Source organism: Anser cygnoides, chromosome 2 (genome assembly GCF_040182565.1).
Source record: "Anser cygnoides isolate HZ-2024a breed goose chromosome 2, Taihu_goose_T2T_genome, whole genome shotgun sequence".
Classification (NCBI taxonomy): Eukaryota; Metazoa; Chordata; class Aves; order Anseriformes; family Anatidae; genus Anser; species Anser cygnoides.
The window spans coordinates 42,773,629-42,797,068 of record NC_089874.1 but is presented as its reverse complement, the minus strand read 5'-3'; the positions used below and the strand labels follow the sequence as shown (position 1 = coordinate 42,797,068).

General features: G+C 44.2%; 1 protein-coding gene across 16 annotated transcripts in view; it reads right to left on the bottom strand.

Moving 5' to 3' along the window:
* RBMS3 (RNA binding motif single stranded interacting protein 3) overlaps positions 1 to 23,440 on the bottom strand; it is a 702,788-nt gene that overhangs the window by 529,685 nt on the left and 149,663 nt on the right. For 5 of the 16 annotated variants that reach the window (XM_066991141.1, XM_066991143.1, XM_066991142.1 and 2 more), the window contains one exon: positions 102 to 23,440. This exon is cut by the window's right edge. The exons of the other annotated variants lie outside the window; for them this stretch is intronic. In XM_066991141.1, coding sequence (XP_066847242.1) covers positions 17,400 to 18,965 — 1,566 coding nt within the window. In that variant the 5' untranslated portion in view covers positions 18,966 to 23,440 and the 3' untranslated portion in view covers positions 102 to 17,399. Of the gene's footprint in view, positions 1 to 101 lie in introns of those variants that run through there. 16 annotated transcript variants of the gene reach the window in all.

The following is a 23,440-nucleotide window of genomic DNA, read 5'->3' as shown; positions in this document are numbered from 1 at the left end:
GGATGAGAGGAACTTCCCCCATGTGTGTTTTTTTTTTCCCCAGTGCTTTTCTTCCCCCCCCCCCCCCCCTTTTTTTTAAAGGAAGGCAGAGCTGATGAACCACAGACTCCCTGCTGCTGAGTTTCGCCAACAAACGCAATAGGATTCCAATGCACATTTCTGCTTTTCAGACCCATTGTGAACTTTATGGACCATGTTCTTCCTCCATCCACGGGGCAAATGTTCCAGGAGTGATTCACAAGCCTTGCCACTCAGTACCAAAATGTGCTCCCCTGAGCTGGTTAATTTAAGGCTGGAATTAGTCTCTTTGTGCTGACAACCTTTTTATGAAGGCAGCATAACCCCACAGAACACTTACTGCAAGCATTTCAATTCCTGATGTTTTATAGCGTTACTTTTTACAACATATGTGTATATTTGAGAGGTTTCTTTAATACATTCCTTTGCCACAGCACAAAGCATAAAACACAACCCACAGAGCTTCCAACTTATTGACATTGCTCCTTGCATTTGCGTACATAATGGCAATGCTATTTAAGTTGTTTTGAAGTACAATTTACAGCATTAAATAAAACACTGATTTTTAATACATTTTTTACAGTTACTTTTGGGCCACAGTGCAACTGCTGGAGTCTGTCTAGACAAAAAGGTAGTTTAAGCCAGTAATCTTTCTATAAACCACTGTAATAATGCCATCTATTTCTGCATATGTGTCTCTGGAAAAACTAATAGAGTTTCTGACATTTCTGGAGATACTAAAAAAGCCATAAGTGACATGCAAGCATTCTCCATTGAGAGTTCTGAGGTCAGATGAGGAAACCAAAGTATTTTAACAGACTGAATAGCTTAAGCTCGCATTTTATGACACTGAGTAACCATACATACCCTACAGTTTTACATCCCTACCTTCATTTCTCCTAAATCTCTCCTTAGAAACATAATAAATGCTATGTGTCTGCAGTGGCAGAGCTGCTTCTGGGAGCCCCAGCCGAAAAGCCATCAGTCGTGGTCCCCAGGGATGGGGCCCTTCGTTTCCTTCCTACTGGGCAGCTTCACAGATGGCTGCACCCGCAGAGCAGTCCTGGGGTGGGGGCTGCTGGATGGAGCACACAGGAGCTACTCCTACTCGTGTCCCAGAATAAAATATGCTCAGACTACACCATAAGTTAAAAGAAAGGCCTCTTTCCTGCTCTCTTCCAGTGCTTAAAACCTGTAGAGAAGTGTGCGCAGCCATGCAGTTCGTTCATCATGTCATCCTTTAACGCCTATACAGCAGCGTTGTCCCCATTAAAGCTATACTTACTTGCAATGCCCTGCTGTAAAAATGTCAAAGCTGACTCCTTCCTGCTTTTCCAGTAGACTTTCTGACAAACAACTTCTTGTCAAAAAAAAAAAAAAAAAGGGAGAAAAGGGAGAGGGGATTCCTGAAACCACGGGTCCTGGAGATCTCAGAATTACTAGCAAGCACGATAATTGATCACAAATGACACAGCAACAACTGTCCACAGCCATGGGCTGGGGTCTCCCCTACCATGACTCAGCTTAGGGTCCTATAACCCATTTAAGCACCTGCCAAGCAAGGCCTTAGTTTGCTACTTTCAGTGTTACAAATTCTGAAAGCTAAGGCTTTTAATACTTGCTTTTATTTGTGTACACAGGTGCATCTTTTAACGCCCCCCTATCTTACTCTCCAGCAGATCTTATTTGGGATCAGTTAGGAACTCTCTAGTACACCTTGCACCTTAAGTCTCTAATTGCTAAGAAGACATTTGGATGAGGAGGAAGTTGGTATCAAAACAGAGGGAGAATTATTACATCCAAAAATTCCTTATACCTTTTTTATTTCTCTCCCCAACATACTTCAGGAACTGTTCCTACCCTCTGACATTCAGGCATCAATGCATGTGCCACTGTAGACAGAATACAATAGCAATCAAAAAATGTGTCACCACAGAAGAAATGCCTCTCCATGAAAAAACAGACAGATACGGTTTTGTTCACAACACAAATTTACATATTAAAGGCTGTATGTATCAATATTTGATTTAAACGTCTGTGCCTGCACATTTATTGAATAAAGGCAGATGGGTGCAGGCAGTTGCACATGTGTATTCATTAATAGAAAGGAAGAGAGACATTCACAGACAGCCACAGCAACAAATAGAGGAATGAAAAGTATTTGGTTGGACTGTAAGTATTTTACCTACTTTCATCAACAACAACAACAAAAATGCATCTTTCCTCAGGCCCATGGTTCATCCTTACCTTTCAGAGCTGAAGCACTTAAGTTAGGAGAGCAGCTGATGCAATCAGTGGAGAGAGAGACACTTGCAGAGGTGATACAGCCCACTTGAGACATGATTAGGGAAACCTCTCCTCTTTGGCCACACAGGGAAGCTACCATTCCTCAACTAGCTGGGATAAATTTCAGTCTCAATATTTAACTGCCAAGAACAAATCTGTGTTTATAGGGAACTAAAGTGATAAAATGCTTTCTATGGAGTGGGCTTACGCTGTCACTGATGCAATTAAGTTTTCAATGATGTTCTTAGCATTAAGGACTGAAGCAAAAAGTTTCTACCTGTGCTTTAAGTTAAAAACTTAAGTGCACTTTCTGATTGAAGATGTACTACTTATATGAGCATCACATGCAATGGAAAAAGATGTTCAACCCAGACCCTCCTACGTGTTATCTCTACTGACAGAATAAAGGTAAATTGAATTCTAGAGGAATTCATCTGCTTATAGGATGAGGCCAACTATTTGGGACAACCTACCTTTAGATACCAGAAAAATTACTTTCAGGCATACAAAACACCCATCAGTCTCACAGCTATCATCAACAACGCAGACAATTGCCCACATCCAGATTTTCAGTAGCACCCACAGACATATCAGCAAGTTCAGAATCTTCAGGAAACTCCCTTTGCTATCAGGCAACAAAACTATCCATGAAGCTCCTTTAGATTGCAGAGCGTTGCATTTACCAGACTTTTCAAAGATGTTTTCTTGCTTAAACAGGAGCTCAGTGTTCTAGGAAAATTAATGGTTTCATAGGTGCTGATCATCTGTAAAGCTTACAGTGCTCTCTTAAGACTGTGGGCTGACATAGCCAACTGGAGATCATGCTGCATTAAATGCAAAACTGAATAAAGAAATTATTAGGAGAGAGGACTGACATGCACAGTGCACATTAGCTCTAATAGACCTTTCTCAAGGGGAGGACAAGGCAAATGGGGGGAAGTGGCTACTCGTTTCTGCCAGCAGAATGCAAATCAAAAACTAGTCTGGCTTAAAACTGAAGGCATCATGATGAAAGGTCCTTACAAACTTCCAAGTTTAATAGGATCTCAGTGCAAGAGTTACAGGTAACACTACCAGTGAGAGAGATGCCACCTGCCATTGCACTGAAAAACAAGTCTTTTGGATAAATGATTGAGATCATGGAGGCCAAACCATGCACAGTTCACTCCAAGTGGGAAAAAAAAGAGAACAAAAACCACTGGGTATTTCAGCCTAGGTCACTAACATCAATAGCTCTCCTTTCTAGAAAAGGAATCATACACAAATAATGTAACTGGATATATTGCTGTGTGCAACAGAACTTAAAATTAAAACACTGACATAATCAGGAGTTTAGATGATAACAGCCTCCTGCCAGTTTACAATATTATGCTTAAATCTGCCAGAAGAACGTGGAACAACATAAATATTGCATCAGTGCTTTGGAGCTTACAGCATGTTATAAGTTTGCTTCACAAGGAATATACTTCATGTACTCTCCAGTGGGAGCTAATAGTAATTCAGCAGCCCACTGAAGTGCTTTATGCTGAATAAAGGCAAATACCTTAATGCCAGAAGGAAGAAGTTACTTGTTACATACAGGTTACCGAATAAAAACATCCAGCTCCCTATTTCTGATTTGCTAGGAAGGATGCGATGAAAATGGTGTCTCAGCTCCAGTGCTGGGCAGCAGGGACCAAGCAGACAGTGCTGCCATGGGAATGGCTGTGCCTTGCATCCAAGAACACCATCTCCGCAGAAAAGCCTCAGCTACTTATCTTGGTTGCTAATCACCACTTCTGGGAACACAACAATGCAGCAGGAAAGACTTGGGTTATGCTCCAAAATCCTCACTACAAATTGACTGGAAAAAAAAATTAAAAAAAGCCTTTTAAGATTTTAAAACTCCCTCTAATTAATCTTTTTTGTGTGTCTCGGAAAGAGAAGACAGAAACCCTGCCGCTGCCACAGCACAGCCTGAGAACGCACGTCTGATTTTGAAGGAAGGGCTGTTTCCCTCTGCAGTGCCAGCCGTGCACTACCTGCATGAGCTTCCCAGGATCAGCCAACCATCACAGGGCACTGCCATGGGCTGGGAATGCCCCTCGTGCCTCCAGAAACGCTGCTGGTACCCCACTGCTCGGAGCTTGCTCCGCTCACCGAGGGTGCACGCACACTTCTCACTCCTTCCCCGCGGGCACACGGCGAGAAGCTGCTGAAAGCCTCATGCAGCTCGTGATTGCGCTGAAGTTTGAAACAGCCCGGCCTGACATCTCCTCTCACACACACCTTGTCTCCCAAGGAGGAAATTAAGAGCCAGACAAGAGGTGCCTGGGGCAGGACTTCTCAAACAAGCTCGCAGGAGCTGCATGCAGGGGTCTCCAGTAAGTTGTCAAAGCTCCAGCTACAGTGCAAGCATTATGCTAGCGGTTGCTTGAAATGATAGGTTTTCACACGGCGACCACACATGAAGTCTCTCACCATCATACACGGCCACCAATGCAGTGCTTGAGGATGACTTGTTTACCAGCACAACTTTATTAGTCTTTTACTGCCAGGAAACTGAGGTAAGGAGTATGGTGGGGGGAGCAAAATGTTTGTATAAGGGAAAAACATCTCTGAGCCTGCCAGGAGCACAAGCACTTCATGTCAGTGGTCTCGGCCCTCCTCTAGTTTTTGTTCATTTCTTCATGGCTCTATTGGAATTCAACAAGAGAACACTTGCTTAGTAGGGGAAACCTGATGGGAACTCCAGGAAATACAGCTTCACTGTGACCAGCTCCTACAAGTCTTTTCCTAAGGGATGAGACGTGGCGTTGACTTAGCTTGACGTAACCTTGATTTTGCACAACGTTAAATCCTGAAGAGCTCCAAACAGGTACCTTCTACTCTGCCATAGGAGTCATGGCAGCTTCACTGGTGATTTTCTGCCATATTTGCACTTCGCGAGTAACCACTACAACCTGAGAAAGAGCAGTTTCAGTCTGTTTTCCCATGCCTACAAGCTGCTTTGAAAACTGCCAGATCTCACTTTCCAACCAGTTTTGCAGCTGGAGCAGTCCCTGGGCACCAGCCCTGCTGAGCCCTGGGGACGTGTCTCAGGCTGCAGCACTTAGAGGCTGTCCCAGCTAGGAGGCACCTGGCAAGCCTGCAAATCAGAAAACCACAGGAAAGCAGGTACGGTACCATATTTTTTCTTACTGTCACAAAAATCTCACCTACTGCCAAGCCTGAGATCAGAGAAGAGTTGTGGCTCCCGATTTGGCTCAGAAGAGGAACTCTCATGCATTTTAATAACTCAACTCTCTACAGTGTGTCATGGTGGATGAAATCACATATATTTCCTTTCCAGAGTGCTTTCAGTTGCTTATAAATTGGTTAGACCAAAGTCAAGGCCTGGGTTCCCACACAGAAGAGGAAGATCGGAACCAGACTGCAGCATAAGGGCGTCTTTGTCCCTCCACCTTCCCTCCTGCATAGTCCTGTTGAGGCAAGAAGGGCCTGGAGGCTGCAAATGAGCATTGCTCAGGCAAGGCAGGGCCTCTCTCGTGAAGACCTGGGAGGAAACCACTTGTCTCCCAGTACTTTCTGCGAAGATGGAGTTCCCCTGAACATACTCCAGCAGTTCTTTATAGATCTGACACCAGCGGACTGGCTGCTGTGACTGAAGGATCATGACAAACAGTTGGCTTGGCCAATTTTTACTTTCCTCAGCAAAGCTTCTCCAGCTTTTCCTGGTGTAAGTACAGAGAATTCTGTCTCTGCTCCTTCAGTGGTTTGTAGCCTTGTGCTACATGGTCTATAAGTAAATAGCTAATTAAATAGTTAAAGTCCAAACTTAAAATAGGAAATTCCAGAGGAGTCGTTATTACCTTTGATAGTCTAAAAATTCATCAGGCTTTCCTGTTAAAAGTAAATCACTCCAGAGCGATCAAAGTGATTTGGTTTTAAGCCAAGCACACAGATAAGCATGGTGCAATATCCTGTGAACACCTGAGATTTCACCTGTGAACACACTGATTTCAGCTCTTTTCCCCCCCGTTGCCTACATTAGACATGGTCAAACATCTCTTGCTTGAGGACCATGTTGTGCACACAGCAGTGGTCTTGCAAATAATTTTGCATGTAAAGAGCACAGAACCAACCCTCCCGCAAAACGCTTATTCCCCCCAAATATCTGCATGTTTAAGTAGGACAACAAACCAGCCACCCTCAAATTAAGAGGAAAGTCACTTAAGGTAATGCCAATTGAGGGAACTGCCCAGATGAAATACTTTGGTGGTTTTCTACAGGCCAGTAAACTGCATACACATGTTTTGTGCTTCACCATGCTATGGTACTGCCAAGCTGCTGTGGGCTTCTGCTTCAGGTTTTTAAAAGCTCACAAAACCCAAACTGATCATATCCCCTTCAAAAAAAAATATATATATATGTATATATATATATATATATAAATCTTTGGCTAAAATTCTCCCCCCCTTGGCAGGAGGGAGAAGGGCATGAAAGGCAGACTCTGGCAAAGCCCCTCATATTAAAGGATTGATCCCACTGCTCTCTTGCAAGCAAAACTCCCACACTGAGATCAGCAGGTGCAGAGTCCAGGGTCAAGTTTTGTTCCATTTTTTGTTATAGAAATTGCTTGGAGCGAGGCTCCCTTATCTGCGCTTTTGACAAATGTGATTTGCCATTAAACTGTATCAAGGCCTGTGTGCTGCTCTCTGCTTCAACAACTTTTTAAGTCATCATCCCCTGGAAATAAGAAATGTGCACAGTGTGTGTTGTAATCAACATCACAGGAGAATTCTGCTCCGTTTTACACAGAACTTAGCCAATATAGTTTTAAAAAGAGACATTTGGTGTAGACAGGTAGACGGATAGATAGCTCTAGATAGATTTATAACCTCTGCTTATGGACACTGGGAACCTTAGATCCAGCTCCCTCCTTCAGCTCAGGAAGAAACAGCTGGGCAAATGGCTGGCAGAAGGGCATTTTATAGTTTGAACAATAGATACAATCCTCAGATATAATCCCTACCTGAAAAAATCTTATACTGTGCGCTGACTGACATGGCTCCTGAGGTCATTTTAAAAGCTACTTGTGTCCTATGGGTTTATTTTGCTGTAGGGTTGTTCTTTAATCTCTCCGTACCTATACATCAGGACTGTGTACCATCTGTCAGCTGACGGGCTGAGGCAGGGTGATGGAGAGCAGAAAGCAGTGAGAATTCACTGCCTCTCGTCAGTCACTGGGAGGGGATGTGTGATTTTTCCCTGGTGGAGCATATAATGAAAGGTTGCCCACTGCCACATACTCAGGGCAGACAGCACAGTGATGAGCTTCTCTGAATTTCAAACAATTTCAGCACACATTCAGGACTTTGGACCTGAATGCAGTGCAAGTGCATATCTGGACTGCTAGAAGTGTTGTAGTCATCAATGATGATCCTCCCCCTCTACTCTGCCCTGGTCAGGCCTCACCTGGAGTACTGTGTCCAGTTCTGGGCTCCCCGGTACAAAAAAGACAAGGATCTCCTGGAAAGGGTCCAGCGGAGGGCCACAAAGATGGTACGGGGCCTGGAGCATCTTCCCTATGAAGAAAGGCTGAGAGACCTGGGTCTGTTCAGCCTGGAGAAAAGAAGACTGAGAGAGGCTCTCATCAATGTGTATAAATACCTGAGGTGTGGGAGACAGAGGGATTTGGCCAACCTCTTTTCAGTGGTTTGTGGGGATAGGACAATGGGTAATGGCCACAAGATAGAGCACAGGAAGTTCCTCACCGACATGCGAAAGAACTTCTTCGCAGTGAGGGTGACGGAGCACTGGAACAGGCTGCCCAGGGAGGTTGTGGAGTCTCCTTCTCTGGAGATATTCAAAGCCCATCTGGATGCCTACCTGGGCAGCTTGTTCTAAGGAACCTGCTTTGGCAGGGGGGTTGGACCCGATGATCTTTCGAGGTCCCTTCCAACCCCTTCAATTCTGTGATTCTGTGATGATACTGACTCAGAGATGAGGGAAGAAGCTGTAACTTAAGAAAAAGAATTTTGGAGAAACGGCCTACTCTTGTGAAACTACATGATATCATGTTTTCCTTTTTACTGCCATTATTCAGTGTTAACAAATAAGAGAGACATTTAAAAATAGTTCATTGCCAGTTCAACACACAGAAGAGTCTTCCGTTCCAAACCCCCGAGGTTTCAGACCGCAGATGTTCTCCCCTGGTACAATGAATTCTAAAGAGCCTGATGGTGCCAGGACCCTTAGAGCTTGCTTGGCTTATCATTACTTCTATAGATTACATTTATGAAAACAAAGCAGGGCAGTCTAAATGAACAGCTTTTCTAGGAGCAAAGACAAGTAGTGATACTGCTAGCCAAGAAGTGAAGCATTTTCAGCATTTTTTTTCCCCACATAATATGGCTTCACCTCTCATACCTAAGCAACCTGAAGTTTCCTATGCAGGGGCAGGCTGCATTCCCAGAGTCTGCCAGCCAACACGTAGGATTTTGTGGTTATAAAGAAAGCTTGCATAAAGCATACTTGGAAATGCAGTACCCTAGCAAGAGCTCTGGGAAACATTTGAGCCCAATGCCTCAGAGCAACAGGGACAGAAAGAAGGGAACAGATGTAGAATTAAGTTGAACGCAGAGTTCTCAGTTCCGCAGTTACCAAAGTGAACGGGAAGAATGTAAAAAGGTAAGGGATTTATTTCAACCACGATCTCATTCCCTCTATGTTCCTGCTAATGCGCACAAGAATCTGGCGGGTTTGCTTTTCAGTGGCTGCTGTTTCCATGGGCACAGAGGTAGTTCTGGTCTTCACAAAGGCAACTCCTCTGGCTGTCCACAAAAGGCAATGGGTATTTCTATCAATCAGTATTATTATACTAATACAGTAGTATTCACTGCCGTCTCCATATATAGCAACAGACCTCCCCCCCCAAATGGTTTGAAAAGGCAGTATGCTAGTTCTGTCAGTAGTGGTAAACTCATATGGACTCATACTCAAAAAAAAAAAAATCTGCTTTATTTTTGCTTGGTTGTAAGCACCTGCTTTCTAAACGCACCCACATAAACCACAAGATGTGCCATAGAGCTTTTGTAAATGTCACATTGCAGGGCAAGGAGAGTGGACTGGCGATGGGGCTGTTGTACCATCTCCAGAAATCAAGATCCATGCCCTTGTGTTTCTTCTCACTATCTGCGATGCTACAAGGATATCTAGTGCTTTTGTACAAGAAACATCTGTATCCCATTTGTTTGCGAAGAGCATACAAGCAGCTTCATGTCATCATATGGGTGCACAGGCAATTAATGCTGCAATTTCCATTAGCTCCTGCAACACAAGCAAGATCGTGCTATTTCTTCACTAACGCTTACAGGTTGAACCAGACTTAACCTATCAGACCTTAGGTACATTTGTAGTTTGTTTTGACTCATGCATTACCACGGATGAAAACATCCCAGTTTCCCAGCTAATTCAATTTACAGTTTCTTGCCATTCACAAAATGGAGACTAAGTCACTTCAATATCCATACTCTGGCAGGACTTCTTTCGTAACTAAAGATCTCCAAACATTTAAATGTCCATGAGAAGAAACACCTTCTTTCAAATGATAACTTCTACCTACATTTACCATTTGATCTCTCTTTAAAAAAAAAAAATCTCAAACACCATTTTTTTGTTTTTAAGTAAAAGCTGTGATTTAAGCCATAATGGGTAGAAAACCAAATGACTCAAAGTCACAAATGAATATAATATATATATCTTAAAATTGAACAGGTTTGTGTGATTTTAGGGGGAAGGGGAGATTTCCGACCGCTGTGACTGGCTTTCCTTGGATAGGCAGCCTGTGTTTTTGCTGCCTGTGCTGAGCTGCACGTGGCTGCAGCTTTGCTGCTAACAGTACCTGAGCTAATAAGGCAAAGGAAACGGGAACTCCTGCCGTCACTGCAGGGCAGGCATGTGCAAGACTTCTAGAAACCAGTCCCAGAGCACTGAAAACCTGTTAGAGTTTTCTGTCAACATCAGCTGTAAGGGAGGTGATCATTGAATGGCTTGGATTGGAAGGGACTTTAAAGATCATCTACCAATCCCCCTGCCATGGGGTCATGATGCCACGGCCTGCAACGTACATAAAGACAGCAAACTCTCCTGTTTGGTATCCTGTACAACCTCGAGTGCTCAAATTAACCTTTAACTACACGAGCAACGATTACTCCAAAACAGGCTTATTTTCAGAGACATTCTTCAAATTTCTCATTTATTTCATTGATAAGCAATGGGGAATTTAGGCTCTAAGGAGGGAAAACAACATTCCCACTACCCTTTCTAAATGCATGTGAACAGCACACTTGCATATTTACTCTAGTGGCTGTACAATAGATGGTGGGATCTACCTCTGATGCCACCTTAATGGAGCCAGCATAACTAACAGCCTTTGTGTAGCAATGGTGAAGAGCACAACAGTGTTTAAATACTTCAGCCAGCAAGGGCTGCTTCAGCAGCGTGCCAGCATCCACCCTCCAAGTCCTTTGTAACACTCTTTCCCTCTTTTCAAAATACTTGTTTTCTCTCCAAAATACAAGGCTCATAGCTGATGTAAAATGATATAGCCACGTGTAATATTTACTAAATCATCTGTCTGGGAAAGAAGAGACATAAGCATATCTCATCCTTCTCCATACTCCAAGGAAAATCGAGCAACTCCCTCTGATGCCCACCAGCCCCACGTTCCACATAGTGAGGTTTTTGGGTTTGGTACCAGTCTGCTGGGATTGGAAATTCTGCAGCTCTCACGGCAACTTTCCAAAGCAAAACACTTGCTCTAATTAAATATGAAAAATTGATTAGCACAGCACTTGATTAATCTCTGTATGTTTGATTCTGTAGTTCATGCTTTCAATATGTTGCAGCATTGTGGGTTACTAACATACAGTTATACTGCACAGACTAAAGAACAGAGTACAAACAATATTTTGGGATAACCACATACTTGTGAATGCTTGGAGACTTCTATCTGACAAAGTGAATATGACAGGAAAGTTACAAAGAAATCATGCCCTTGTTGAAAGCTAAATTCATATCCAAAAACATCTCTCTGAAACTATGCACAGTGGGGTATACCTGTCATCCCTAATTTGAAAGTCATGGGCTTTGCTGATTGTGGTTAGAATTCAAATGTCCACTTTGTTAAGGGAAAAAAGAAGGCCAACTTTTTTCAACTTGGCAACTTAAGGTAGGTGCATAAATCTGGTACTTATCACAATAAAGGCACCCTTAAATATGCTGCTCCTTTCGTCTTGAATGGATTTCAAAGTGATTTCAATAGACCTCCTTACTGTGATGGCAACACCCAACAGGTCACATATATGACACCTGGTGAAACCCATGACAGTTTTTGTGCAGTTCCAGTGAGTACTCAAGAGCAGGGCTAGGAACTGTAGGTATCCTCACACCAAGTCTTTTAATCCAGCTCTGACACTGCTTGCACCAATTATGATGAAGTTGAGATGATCTGAGATACGCTATTACATGATCAGAATGCCTGTTTGTCTCTAAATCACCTACGACCTTTCAAATGCCATATAAATAAATTACAACTAGTATTTTAGCTTCTTTTAGAAGTGGCCATTATAAGAATGTCACTGACATTTTAGTCAGGATATCCTATTTAGGATGAAATATGATGGAAGTCTAACGAGGCTTTAACCAAAGAAAGGCAAACACTAAGAACCCTGAATCCAAATATATCCAGAATAATTAAAGAAAACACCTATAAAAACTATACAGACAGCAAGATGATGGTACCTAATGTTGAGCACACTCTCCTTATCTGGAGCTGTAACAGCAAAGCCATAAGGAGGACTGTAGCAGTAGAGGTTATGCTCTGGCTGCAATACAGTTACAGCATGACCGAGTACCACCGGAGCAAGGGCACGCTGACTGCAACCGCCAAGTCCTTGGCTGCAGGAGCAGGATTATAAGTGGCAGGGTAAGATCATGCACCCTGTGGTACATTCGCCCTCAGGCACCAGGCAATTCGAACCAGGGGAATAATGAGCAGGACGTTCTGAACAACAGAACCTCCGCCCCAGTGTGGCAGAGCTCCTTATGGAAGAAAATGCTCTCCTGTTTTCTCCCTTACATTTGCCCAACACAAGACAAGCTGCAGCAACCTCCGTATCTTTATATTGTTGTACTCCTTCATTTTTTATAGCTCACTACAGGAAGAATTGCATAGTTTACCTACAACGAGCCACTTCTTTTGTTTCTGCTTGTGAAAGATGAATCGAGAGCTCCTTCATACCATTACATATCCATCAGAAAAATAACAGTGTAGTTAGTGAAGGATTAACACATCCAAAATATCTATATGTTCTAAAGTTAATTAATTTCTAAGTACTAGTCACTCATAAGACCATTGGTTAGAACAACTTAAGAGCCATGCTCGAGCAATATAAATTCAATTAAAACCCTCTTCTGCTGTATTTTTAAGTGGTGCCCTCATAAACCTGTACAAAATTATAAAAACTAGGAATTAGGAACAAAACTCTGACTCAACATTCTTTCTCTTAATTTGAATTTAACTGGATTACACATGAATTACTAATTGCTATTTCTAGTGACCCACAGTGATAATATGAGCTCTGTATTACAACGACCTGACATTTAATTAGTTTGTACGAGTAGATTATGCAAAGTTTTATCATAAAGTGATTTAAACACATATTGCCCTTGGTAATACAACACAGCAATAGTGAAGTCTATGTATTGGTACCAACATAACATTTCAAAGAGAAACCATTACAGAAGACTCAATTGATTACACGTAAAATAAAAACAAGCTCTGCACAGTATTAGGTACTAAATTCTATTCATCCAAGCTTCAAACTTTGTAATCATCAACTCGAACTATGCAAAACAAGCATTAGTCACACTTCAATATCTCAGTTTGTATATTACTTGCAACTCAAAAATTTCCAGAGAGCAGCACTAGCATTTACACACAAGTTTACAAAACTAGCCAGTCTAGAAATGGTTTTGTGTGGAAAGCATTTGCCTGACTGGTCATATTATGGAGTACCAGTAGCAATTTTGTCCACCTTCAAAACCCCAAAATGGGTAAGGGAACAAACTGGCATCAACATTGCACTGCAGGAGGAAAAAACGGAATAACGCTATGATAAACTATCTTCCCAATAAATTGAGAGAGTCTCTGAAGAGACAAATCAAACTCAAACAACACAAAGCAACTAGAAAGAGGCACAGATGCCACTGAAGACCATACACCACTTAATTCACTGCTATCCATCACTGTAGGATCTCATACAAATCAATAACAAAAATTACAGCCCTTTCTGACCTCATTTACCCTTCCAGGGTAGCTTTTGATGGGAGCTGAAATTTGGCTTTGAGATTTTAAGTTCTTACAGATTTATTAGGAAAGATGGCAATATCAACTTGGGAATATCAGCCTGGAGACATCCCACTCTTATGTTGAAAGAATTCTCCTCCTACCGAAGAGACATTTATGTAGACTTCCTACAGAGTTCCTATGGATTTTGTCTTTACCTAGTAACCTCTAAAAACTTGTTTTCTTGCTCAACCATTTGGTCAAAACCATATAGGGCTGCTTGCTGAAATTTTGGGCATCACTACAGAGAAATGAGTCCAGGCTCCAGAGGAAATGCTTGCTTGTCTAGAACAGTATGGAGTAAGAAAGGAAGGCCAACTGACAGTTTTGCAGCCAAGTCTTAGGGACACAGTATGATGTTGCCAAACAACCGAGACAGCTGTTGAGTAATAACCCAAGGCCTGCCGATGAAAAACAGACTCTGATCTTTGATACAGAAAAGTGAGAAATCAGATGGTGAGGCCATGCTGAGGATCAGTATCTTCAATCTTATTGTTTCTGTGCCAGGAAGGATCATTTGATCTGCAGGACCTATCTAAGCACATCCAGTAAGCCTCTCACAGAGGCCTATCTGGTATAGCCCTTTTTGAAACATTTGCCTCAGCACATCTCTGAGGGAATACCTCCACTTCTGAGGAAATACCTCCACTTTCAATTTCTTTTTTCCAGGTGTTTGTGTGTGTACATATATATATATACATATATATACATAATCTTCTTAGCCTTGCATTTCTGCCAGTATTTGTAGGTGAAATATGCTTTCAGAAATCATCATTCCCAATCATCTTATTGACCTTAGATCTGTCAGGATCCACCAAGATTCTTAGAAGGCACTCTCACCCACTTGGATTTGAAAATGATCTGAATACAGACTGACAGTGGCTACTAACTGTTCCAAACCCCAGAAACCTGGAGTATTGCCTCCTACAGCCAGGAAGGTTTTTTGTTTGTTTGTTTGTTTTCTCCAGAACAGAGTGTCCCATCCCCTGCACTTGTCACCTGTACGTTTCATGCTGTTGGCTCCCAGCTCCCCATGCCACAGGCAGCTGTTGCGACCTGGGCTGCCTCAGTGTGGAGCAGCATGGTCCTTTTGTCACTTGTCACTACTTCCTACAGCCTGGGCTGCAGACAACAGAGCTACAGCACACTGCAGCAGTGCCCCAGAGGCCACCAGACCTCCAGATGGGCTTGTTAGGTCTGCCTTGGCAGCATCCACACCAGGCTTGAGTCACCATCTTTAAATATTTCCTCATTATTCAGTACTGCAGCGCCCTAGTCCTTCAATGCCTCCGGTAAAGGAGAGCTGGCCTTACAGGAATAAATCTTATGGAGAAGAGGAAGCAAGTAACCAGAAATGCTGTGTGTTACAGATGTCTGTGGCCATATGGTTTGCCATGCCCATCCACCCAGTGTCAGAGGATTTTAACTTTTACCAGGGAAAACACAAAACAAAGAAGCCTGCAAGAACTCACTCACTCACTTGCCATTAATCTTACTAAAGTTGTACTTCATTTGCTTGCCCTTGTGCTTACAAAGAGCTCTGTACTTCATTGAACTAAGGCTGATAATTTTCAAAACCATTTAATGGCCACACCATATACAAGTCATCCATTTCTCATTAGATATTAAGTCTTTAAAACATAGCAGTGGCTTTAAAAACTCCACGCAAAGCATATATCTGCAAATTGTTTGTAATATTTGAAATCTACCCTCCAGCCTGAACTTGAAAATTGCAGACAGATGAAGTCTACCTCTATTACTCATTGTCTTCAATGAGACTATTCATGCAAAGGATCCAAGGCAGTTTTAGGGCTTTCAGTAATGTGTGTACATATATCTTTTTACTTTTAAAAATGAAGAGGGAAATCAGAACAAGTGTGAAGATCATAAAACGGGTAAAGATTTTTTTAAACCACCACCAAAGTGCAATCATGCTGGAAGAAGCTGACAAATTTCACCAGCTCTTTTTCATTAAAGTACATTACTTTAAACAAAACCCCCCAAGGCAAGCTCTGTGAGAAGTTCGCCATGATGGGAATATACTCATGTGAAAGAAATATAGCACAATCTAGCACATTCATAGAAATGTCACTTTTAAATATAAAGCCCATTATTCATTATTAAAAGAAATGGATACATATGTGAGAAAAACACCCATCTCGTGGCTACATGCCTGGCAGCAGCTTATATTCTTTACAGAGTATTTTACATCCACAATAAATGTAAAATAGACACATATATATCTAGCTTTTAGGATGTTTCTTCAGGTTTATAGTCATCGGGAAATAGCTGTGTCTGATTCAAGAAGAAAAGAAAGCCACATTTATCGTGTACGTAAAAGTGCCAGCAAATTCAAAGGAATGGGAACACCGGACAAGTTGAGACAAAAATGTCAACAGCTGCATTAGGCTGCACACCGCTCATTGCCCCCGATAACAGAGAGGCATTGTCAAGAGCTTGACAAAACCGGAGGCCGACGGATTTTGGAAAATAACGTGGTGTAAGTCTGATTTCATTAATCAAACAAGTGAGTGTAAAGTTACAGCAGTTCACGACGCGAGGTATTGCCTCAGCACTGCGAGGGGAATTATTTTGGTCTCCTGCTCAAAACCAGACAGAAAGAGAGATGGATATTAATAGCACTGATGCACCAGCAAGTTTTCAGAGTGCACCTATGTTAATTGCTGTGGTATTCCTTAACCTTTACCAGGGTAAAATGAACAATGAAGAACAGTATCTTGCACCAGAGAATCCATATTTAACCAATGGATCAGGTTAAGACTTGAATTTTTTTTCTTCAGCTGGATAATCCCACTGTTAAAATTTCCAAATGACCGATGCTTTGAAGTTTTCCATAGTAAAGACATTTTAAAGACATTTAAAAGAATGTCATTATCATTTTTATTTTTTCCTGAAATTGCATGGGTGACAGCCCTTAAGCCCTAATGGTCCTCTCCAGTTGTGTGGTGAGACAGGGCTTCAAAACTGCTGGTAGGAATTTCAGTTCAAGAAGTTTCTAAAAACACACTACCATGAAGTGCGACTATTTCAACACGTTGATTTCTTTTTCTTCTTTCCTTCCAACAACAGAAAAACTCATAATCAGGGACTGAAGAGAGATTGGAAGGAGACAGAAGTGACTGTTCATTGTTTGTTCCCATCCCAGAAAACATGAACACTTTTTGCTGCACCTCACCTGACAATAGGCCTGATGACTAAAAGGTCAGTTCTGCAAGCATGATTCTCAGAGCAGAACAACTTGGTTGAATTCAGAGCTCAGTTTTAGCTGAACTACTTGGAGACTTATTTGCGTGAGGTTTATGTATGTGAACACTTACTAAAAGTGCACATTGCCTTGCACATAGGGTATTATAAAATAATAATCACCAGAGAACTCTACCTCCATGATATGCAGCAACAGGTTTTAGTCAGTGCTCTCATTAAAAGTATCAGCAGCTTTTGGGTGGGTAGGAGCACCAGGCTGGACTCTGCACACGATGTACAGGAAGGGCAGGCTGGCTTCTGGAGGCACACAAGACCCCATATGAATCAAAAGGGACTGAGTGTCCCTCTTTGCAGAAAGCCAGTGCCTGTTGGGGGGAGCAGCAAGAAGCCATTTGAATCATAGAATATCCTGAGTTGGAAGGGACCCATAAAGATCATCAAGTCCAACTCCCGGCACTGCACAGGTCTACCCAAAAGTTTAGACCATGTGACTAAGTGCACAGTCCAATCTGTTCTTAAATTCAGACAGGCTTGGTGCAGTGACTACTTCACTGGGGAGCCTGTTCCAGTGTGCAACCATCCTCGCGGTGAAGAACCTCTTCCTGAAGTCCAGCCTAAACTTCCCCTGTCTCAGCTTAACACCGTTCCCACGGGTCCTATCACTGGTGATAATGGAGAATAGGTCACCTGCCTCTCCACTCCCCCTCATGAGGAAGTTGTAGACTGCGATGAGGTCCCCCCTCAGCCTCCTCTTCTCCAGGCTGAACAGGCCCAGTGACCTCAGCCGCTCCTCATATGTCTTCCCCTCTAGGCCCTTCACCATCTTTGTCGCCCTCCTCTGGACACTCTCCAACAGTTTTACATCCTTTTTGTACTGTGGTGCCCAGAACTGCACACAGTACTCGAGGTGAGGCCGCACCAGCGCAGGGTAGAGCGGGACAATCCCTTCCCTCGGCCAACTAGCGATGCCGTGCTTGATGCACCCCAGGGTACGGTTGTCCCTCCTGGCTGCCAGGGCACACTGCTGGCTCATATTCAACTTGCTGTCAACCGCAACCCCCAGATCCCTCTCTGCGGGGCTGCTCTCCAGCGTCTCGCTGCCCAGTCTGTACGTATAGCCAGGGTTGCCTTGTCCCAGGTGCAGGACCCAGCACTTGCTCTTGTTAAATTTCCCGTGGTTGGTGATCGCCCAGCTCTCCAATCTGTCCAGATCTCTCTGCAAGACCTTTCCACCTTCATCCGAGTCCACAACTCCTCCAAGTTTGGTGTCTTCTGCAAATTTGCTCAAAACACCTTTTAGTCCTACATCCAAATCATTTATAAAAACATTGAACAGGACTGGCCCTAAAATGGAGCCTTGGGGGACCCCACTAGCGACCATCCGCCAGCCAGATGTGGCCCCATTTACCACAACCCTTTGAGCCCTGCCCATCAGCCAATTGTTCACCCATCGTATGATGTTTTTGTTTAGCTGTGTGCTGGATATTTTGTCCAGTAGGATCCTATGGGAAACCATGTCAAAAGCTTTGCTGAAGTCCAAAAAGATCACATCAGCTGGTTTCCCTTGATCGACTAGATGGGTGATCTTATCATAAAAGGAAATCAAATTTGTTAGGCAGGACCTACCCCTCATGAACCCATGTTGGCTGGGACCAATGACTGCATTGTCCCCCAGGTGCGCTTCAATAACTTCAAGGATCATCCTCTCCATAATTTTACCAGGCACTGATGTGAGACTGACAGGCCTGTAATTGCTAGGGTCTTCTTTCTTACCCTTCTTGAAAATTGGCACATTTGCCAGCTTCCAGTCCAATGGGACCTCTCCAGATTCCCAAGATCGTTGAAAAATAATTGAGAGAGGTCCCGCGATGACGTCTGCCAGCTCTTTAAGCACCCTGGGATGAATTCCATCCGGACCCATGGACTTGTATGGATCCAGGTGGAGCAGCAAATCCCGCACACGTTCAGGGTCTGTTGGGAAGTTTGTCATTCCCACCGTCACAGTCCTCCAGCTCAGGGTACCCTGGGTCCCGAAGCCCATCATCAGCGTTAAAGACAGAGGCGAAGAAGGCGTTAAACGTCTCTACTTTGCGTATGTCATTGTCTGTGAGGAGACCTTCCCCATCTAGTAGCAGACCTATGTTTTCTTTGGTTCTCCTTTATCTGTTCACATATCTACAAAAAACTTTTTTATTGTCTCCCACAGACATGGCCAGCTTCAACTCTAGTTGGGCTTTGGCCATCCGAATTTTCTCCCTACAAACACGAACAGCATCCCTGCATTCCTTCTTCGTCGCCTGACCCTCCTTGCAGCAGCCGTACACTTTCTTTTTTCGCCTAAGCTCCAGTAGAAGATCCCTGGTCAGCCAGGCGGGCCTTCTGCCCCACTTGCCTGACTTCCAATATTTTGGAATCGCCTGATCTTGTGCTTTTAGGAGGCAGTGCTTAAAGATTGACCAGCACTGATGGACGCCTATGCCTTCAAAAGCGGTTTCCCAGGGGACCTTGCTGACTAGTTCCCTGAGCAGCCTGAAGTCTGCTTTCCCCATATCCAGAGCTGAAGTTTTAGTGACAGTTTTCCTTCTGTCACCATAAATTCTAAACTCAACCACTTCATGGTCACTATGACCGAGACGGCTGCCAATTGCCACGTCTCCCACAAGACCCTCTCTGTTCTCCAGCAACAGATCTAGGAGGGCACCTTTCCTAGTTGGCTCTCTTAGCACCTGCACCAAGAAGTTATCATCTAGGTGCTTTATGAACCTCCTGAACTTGCTCGTGTCAGCCGTGTGGTGATCCCAGTTGACATCTGGCAAGTTGAAATCCCCCATTAGGACAAGGGGAGTTGATCTTGAGGCATCTCTTAGTTCTGCAAAGAATAATTCATCGGCATTGTCGTCCTGGCCAGGTGGTCTGTAATAGACTCCCACAACAACATCCCCTTTATTTGTTCGTCCCTTAATCCTTACCCAGAGGCTCTCAACTTTGCCACTGCCAACTTGAAGTTCCACACAGTCCAGCCCATGCTTCACATACATTGTCACCCCGCCACCTCGCCTACCCTGCCTGTCCTTCTTGAAGAGCCTGTAACCATCTATTGCAACACACCAGCCGCAGGACTCATCCCAACAGGTTTCGCTTATGCCGATGATGTCGTAGCTGTGGGACTGTGCCAAGACTTCTAGCTCATCCATTTTATTCCTCATACTGCATGCGTTTGTGTAGAAGCACTTCAAATGCGCCTCCCTATACACAGCACCTCGTGTAGCTGACCGAAGGGCCTCACTAGCACACAGTCCCTCTGATTCTAGCACACCATCCCTTAGCTCATCACCGGCGTGTCTGGTTTTATCCCCTTCCCCTTCGACTCCAGTTTAAAGCCCTATCTATCAGCCCTGCCAACTCCTGAGCAAAAATCCTCACCCCTCTCTGAGAGGCGCATCACATCTTGTGCCAGCAGGCCTGGTGTCGCATAGACCTTCCCGTGATCGAAAAACCCGAAATTCTGCCAGTTGCACCAGTCCCGAAGCCACGTGTTAATGTGATGAGTCTGCTTGTCAGCATCGATCCCCCCTATCGGAAGGACAGAGGCAAACACAACCTGTGCCCCTGATCCTTTAAGTAGTCGCCCAAACACCCTAAAGTCCCTTTTGATTGCTCTCGGACTTCTCGTTGCTACCTCGTCATTACCAGCCCGAAAGACCAGTAGCAGGTAGTAGTCAGTGGGCCATACCAGGCGCTTGACTTTCTTAGCAAAGTCTCTCACCCAAGCCCCAGGGAGGGAACAGACTTCCCTGTGGGTTGGGTCCGGTCGGCATATTGGGCCCTCTGTCCCTTTCAAAAGGGAGTCCCCCATAACAATAACCCTCCTTTCTTTTTTGACAGTTGATGTAGCAATGCGGGGGAGAGGTTGCCTTGCCTTAGGCACCCTCTCCAACTGGGACAGGCTTTCGTCTACTTCGTTGTTCTGACTGTCATGTACTAGACTCTCATACCTGTTATATAAGGGTAGATGGGAAGGTAAGGTGGGCAGGGACAGGGCTCGCCTACCACCCCGAACAGGAACCTGCCTCCATTCCCCCCCTTGGCCTAGGTCTCCTCCTACTGCCTGGCGGGATGAGGGAACTCTTGTCTTCTGCATAGCAGGAGACATTTGTGCTGTGGCAGGCTCGTGACTCTGTCTCAGAGAGGGTAGAGTACACCTCCACCAGTCAATTTCCCTCTCTGACTCCCCGATGCTCCTGAGCCTGCTCTCCTCTTCCCAAAGCTCTGCTACCTGGCTGAGCAGCTCTTCAATCTGGGCACACCTGCCACAGGCATACCCCTCGCTGCTGCTGTTGGATACCAACAGAAGACTCAGACACACCCTGCAGCCCAAGACCTGGATGGCTGCGTGTTTCCCCGAGCCCTCCGTCTGAGTAGCCACATCGGTGACTGCGGCTGGAGAGGCTGCAAGAGATGCGGAGGCCATGGTTTTCTGCCTGGTTGATACCATGACCAGGTTCCTCGCAGGCAGGTTACAAGTACTGAAGGGAAAGACCGCTGCAAAAGAGCGGCGAGGGGCCCTCCCTGCTCGCCCTGCCCGCACGCACTGCCGCACAAACTGCCATGCCCTGCCCTTCTGAAGCACCACGCCCTGTTTGCCCACCCTGGTCGCCACGCTCCTGGTCACTCGCCCTCCCTAGGGGCTGCTTTGAACAGCCGGGGAGGGGGCGCTGCTGGCTCCGCCTACACCTCGTCAGCCTCCCTCATGAGGGCTGCCGGCTCCTGGCGGCTCCCTCAGCTGCTTCGAGTAGCCTCGATGCCGAAAAAAAAGCCCTGCCTGTCTCGATCCCCCGCTCCGCTGCAGAACGCATCTGCCCCGGAGCCGATCACCTCAGCAAGTTTTTGCTTCAATATTTCACTTTCAATATTATTTTCAATAATTTTCTTCAATAATTTGGATCAGGCTCAAAATATCCAACCACCCAGCCACCTGGTGCATTCAGGAAGTTGTTACTTGGCCTGCAGAGGTGGCCTGCCCATCACCTCCAATGCTTGGCTTTCCAATGGCCCCATGCAGCTTGCATTCAGCCACCTCTGTGACAATACAGACCATCACCTACTTCATCACAGTACTTTCTCTTTTGGAGTGTTTTTGGAGTCTTTTCCCCATTTGAAGAATGGTTGGAGGAGCCAGGTCCTCTCAACAGCATCTCAATAAACTATAGCCCTCAACTGGTACATTAAAAGGAAGTTGAGCAACAGGCTGCTGGAAACCTCTACTGGGAACAGCAGTATCTTACTGCTCATTGAAAAACAAGATGCTATTTTTGATTTGTGTTCCTCCTACAACCAATACACTGCCCTTCTGGAACTTATAGTCCTTCCTCCATCTTTGCATTCTTGGCACATGTGAGAGAGCCTAGCTTTAAACTGCATCACGAATTCGGTGGGTCGCCAGCACATTTTCTGGAGAATGCAGAGCAACAAGTTGGGTGGCAATTTTTAATGTTTGATTCTTCTTGCAGAATTTGTCATTCTATGGAATGAAGAAAATACAACAATAAAAAGGGGCATTTCTCTAGCCAAAGGGTATCCTTCATGCTGCATACCAATAACCTGCTACAAACAAGAGAAGGGTAGAAACTTCTTGAAGGAAAGGCTGCAAGAATCCTTTATAATGGAAAACTTTAAAGAGTTTAAAAGTAGGTATTGCTACCACCTCCCATTATAAAACATGAAAGATTAATCAGTTAATCTGGGGAAAAAAAAAATCCAACAGAAAGAAAAAGCTTCTGAGTAAATCTATCAAAACTAGGAGCCACTGATTTCACACAGGCTCTGCTCCTGATTAGAACTGGAAATGTGAGTTTTCTACCACACTAGTGGTTTGCTCTTGTGATTTTGAAGCAGTGCGTAGGGTGGTGAGATGCAGGCTGAGTTTTAATAGGAGTTGGATCTAGACTCAACTCATCACCAAAGGTAGACTGTAATCGTTTAGTACAACTAATGACACCAGAGGAAGACAGTGAAAAAATTCTGGCAAGTCAAAGCATTGTGGAAGTGACAGCTATATTGCCAGCAAAATAAATCTGCAGGAGCAAGTCTCTACCATAGCTAGATCCTGACGCATTAAGGACCTTGAAAAACAAGACATAGATTTAGAAGCTTGAGTCACTCAGTCACTATCACACATTTATAAACTGCAAAACCAAGGCAGAATATGTATCATAGATTCACAAGCCTAAGCATAAACCTGCTTGCAGTAACTACGTATCTTTTCTCATCCCAGTAATGCTGAACAGAATTTCTTTTGCCTGAGGAGAAAGAGCATATTATCTCTAAGCACTGAAAAACTCAATATTTTCCTGAAGCCTAAAGGAAGCAGGTTCAACAGCAGGCCAGAGATGGAGGACAACCAGCCAGTCCAAATGTCACAGCTAGCTCACACGCCCATGGAAATTTGGGACTGGAAACTGAGTACAGGTTAAGCACAGATCCTGTTGTCACCAAACATTTCCACAGCAAGAAGATGCA